This window comes from Ananas comosus, unplaced genomic scaffold, assembly GCF_001540865.1.
Source record: "Ananas comosus cultivar F153 unplaced genomic scaffold, ASM154086v1, whole genome shotgun sequence".
NCBI lineage: Eukaryota > Viridiplantae > Streptophyta > Magnoliopsida > Poales > Bromeliaceae > Ananas > Ananas comosus.
The window spans coordinates 33,265-36,727 of NW_017890749.1; the positions used below are offsets into that span (position 1 = coordinate 33,265).

At 34.8% G+C, this 3,463-nt stretch overlaps 1 protein-coding gene across 1 annotated transcript in view; it reads left to right on the top strand.

The window, feature by feature from the left end:
- LOC109704185 (long chain acyl-CoA synthetase 8-like) overlaps nt 1–753 on the top strand; it is a 6,928-nt gene extending 6,175 nt beyond the window's left edge. Inside the window, exon 11 of the mRNA XM_020224940.1 lies at nt 327–753. Within this exon, the coding sequence (XP_020080529.1) occupies nt 327–491 (165 nt within the window). The 3' untranslated portion in view covers nt 492–753. The remainder of the gene's footprint in view (nt 1–326) is intronic.
- The last annotated feature ends 2,710 nt before the right edge of the window (nt 754–3,463 follow it).

A 3,463-nucleotide genomic window follows, 5' to 3' on the forward strand; every position in this document is an offset into this window, starting at 1 on the left:
TTACATTTGGGTTGGCCTAAGCTGGTCTAAAAACTAAATAATAAAAATTTATAATATATTTATTTATTTATTTCAGCTATATCAAGCCAAACACGAGCGAGCTGCTCTCAGCTTATGTGCGGCTCGTTAAGATTTCGAACTGAAATCAGCTCTTTTATTAAACAAAAAATCGATCTCGAGCTCATTTCGACCCGAACACAAACTGGCTCGCGAACAATAAGCTGGATTGCCAGCTCTAAACAAAAGAAACATTCAATCGTTTTCAATACAGCGGTAGCGATTCTAGCGAGTATTAACTCATGTGCTCTCGTGTATAAATTGTGTAGGCGGCAAAAACCGCGGGGCTCGACAAGTTTGAAACCCCCGAGAAGATCGCGCTGCTGCCCGATCCGTGGACGCCGGAGACGGGACTCGTCACGGCGGCTCTCAAGCTGAAGAGGGAGCAGCTGAAGGCCAAATTCAAAGATGAACTCCACAAGCTCTATCACTGAATCTCAAATTTGTGTCTCCTCCCACATATTATTATGATACATATTATTATGATATGTATAATTACATGAGTTTGATGTGAAATTAAGCATTGGCTTTTCAGAACTGGAGGTGACAAATTTGATGCATCTTAGATGCTGCTTTTTGTTCAGTGTAGTTCAATAAATGCCTGCGGAAGGTGAAATTACGGATTTACCCTTGTAAAGTTTACATTGTATTTTTGTAATTATGTGCATATAAACTGGTTGGGGTTGAGCATCGATCGGTTCGGTTTGGTTTTTTTGTATTGTTTTCAGAACCGAACCGAAACGAACCGGACTTAGAAACATAAACCGAATAAAATTGAACAAATTCGGTCGGTGTGGTTCGGTTTGGTTCAGTTTGGTTCGGTTCATTTAGATTCAACTAAATGTTTAACTTGTTTAACTCCTAAAAGTAGAAATAATTATTTGGACTAAAATTGAAAAAACCTTCTTGAAAATATTCATTTATTTTTCCTTTGCTTTCTTGACTTTTAAAATTTATGTTTTATGTTTTGTAAAATTTTAAGTTGATGCACTTTTAGGGTTCCTCTATTATGATTCTATTCCTATTTCATCTATTTCATATTATTTATACCGAAAAATATCCTTTTAGAGGAGCAAGAATACGTAAAAAAGTAAAATTAATTATTTTGGGTAAATTTAGAATTTTTTTTATAAATACTCGTTTTTCATTTTTGCTCTCCTGCTGTTTAAAAATTTATATTTTATTTTCTCAAAATTTTAAGTTTATGCACTTGACGCCTCCTTTCATAAGGTTTCGTCATCATTGTTCCGTCTAATTTCATATAATTTATATTAAAAATATACCTTAAAACTGAAATTCAAACAATATATTAAAATTTTATTTTTTTTCTCTACAATAAGTATGAGAATAATTTGGTCATTTCGTCATCTTCAGTAAATAGCATTTTTAAATATTTTTTTTTTTTAAGGAGATAGGTAGCACGCTACCCGCTTCGTTTATTTCATTTAGAAATAAACTTAGCTGGAAATGTGAATCAACTAGCATTCGTACTTGGGTCTCTGAGTACCAACCACCAAGCCTTTTGCCACTTGCTCTAGGGACAGTCGGTAGTATTTTTTAAATTTTAAGAGCGTAAAATGCAGGTTTTGAAAGTCAAAGAGAAAAGTAAAAAAATGAATATTTAGAGAAAATTTTCTGTATTTTTGCCAATTATTTGCAACATCAACTGCGGAATTTTTTTTATAAATAACCCTATTGATTTTTATAATTATAAAAATTATTTTTTTAAAAAAATAATTATAAAACTCGACCTCTAAATGTGGTGAATGATTCACCGCATTCATAACTCCTATATAGAAATAGAAAAAGAATAAAAACGGTAAACCATTCACCGCTTTTACCATCATAGAAATGTAGAAATAAGTGGGGAAAAAAAAGCGGTAAATAATTCACCGCTTTTAAAAGTGGGAATCATTCACCGTTTTTATAGGACCATATTTATAAATAAAAATTTAATAAGTTTATTTTTTAAAAATAAAATTTTCGATAAAAACTATTGCACTAAAAACCCCTCAACTGCGCCTACGTGGCTACGTGAAATTGAACCCACATGTCCAAATAATGCTTAGCATGAAAACCGCTTTGTACTCAACTCAAACTACATACATACACATACAACCCCTCTACACAAAAAAGCCTCTGCTTTTATTATCTTTTGCTTCTGTTTCTGCTTCTGCTTTTGCTTCTGCTTCTCCTTCATGAAAAGCCAACAACAGAAAATGAACCCACCGCACGTAGAACAAGATCTCCGAAAAGGGGTGGAGCCGCCACCACCGGTCCACCGCGACCGCCGTGCCGTCGTCCGATCCTCGATCGAGCGAGCGGTCGCGGAGGAAAAGGACGGAAAAAGCACCGATGATATAGCCGAAGCAACCGGGGACGACGGGTCAGGGGATGCTGGACAGCAATGCCTGGCGTCGCCGAGCAGGCAGACCACTTCCGCTGCGTCTGTGCAGCAGAAGCTGATGCTGATACAAATACTAAGACAGTGTAACGAGAGATGCATGCAATAGTAGCAAGTGATGGAGACCTTATATGTTATGTATGTATAAATATAATCTTATATGTATTGTATAGTGTGTATGGTGTTTAATTTGAAATATAACTTACAAGTACAGAAGCTTCGGTACTTTCAAAAGCATAGAAACCTAGCTCTATATAGTACACACACACACACACACATATATATATATATATAGTGCAGAGCTACCATGCTATCGGAAGCATAAAGTAGTTGATGCTTCCAATTTTTTAGCCCTTGGATCAAAAATTCTATGATTGGGATGATAGCGATCCCCTTAGGGTTGAGTGGTCCCCATTGGTTAATAATATTAATTCAATTGTTAGAAATGATTAATGGAGTTGATCTAAGGGCTAAAAAATCGGAAGCACCAACTACTTTATGCTTCCGATAGCATAGCAGCTCTACTCTCTCTCTCTCTCTCTCTCTCTCTCTCTCTCTCTATATATATATCTCTATATATATATATATATAGAGAGAGAGAGAGAGAGAGAGAGAGAGAGAGAGAGAATCTAGCTACTATCCTATTAATAGGATGGAGACCATCGTCATATCAAGTCATTCTTTATGGTAGAGATGCCGAATCGATGATCCAAACCATTAAAGTTGATCTAGAGTATTTGAAGTATCTAGAAACTAAATTTCAGAAATTTTAAAAATCATTTACATGGTGATCAAAGGATCGTAAAATCGACAATTTTTTACAGCCTATATGAGCTGTTTGCTTGTTTAACGGTGTAGAACAATCCAAACTGCTTGAATTTTTGATAAAAAAAAATTTTATACTATTTAGATAATATTTGATAACTTTGATTATGAATTGAGAAAGTCTAAGCTCTATTTTAAAAAGGTTATTCATTTATGACCGTTCATTTTTGGACTCTT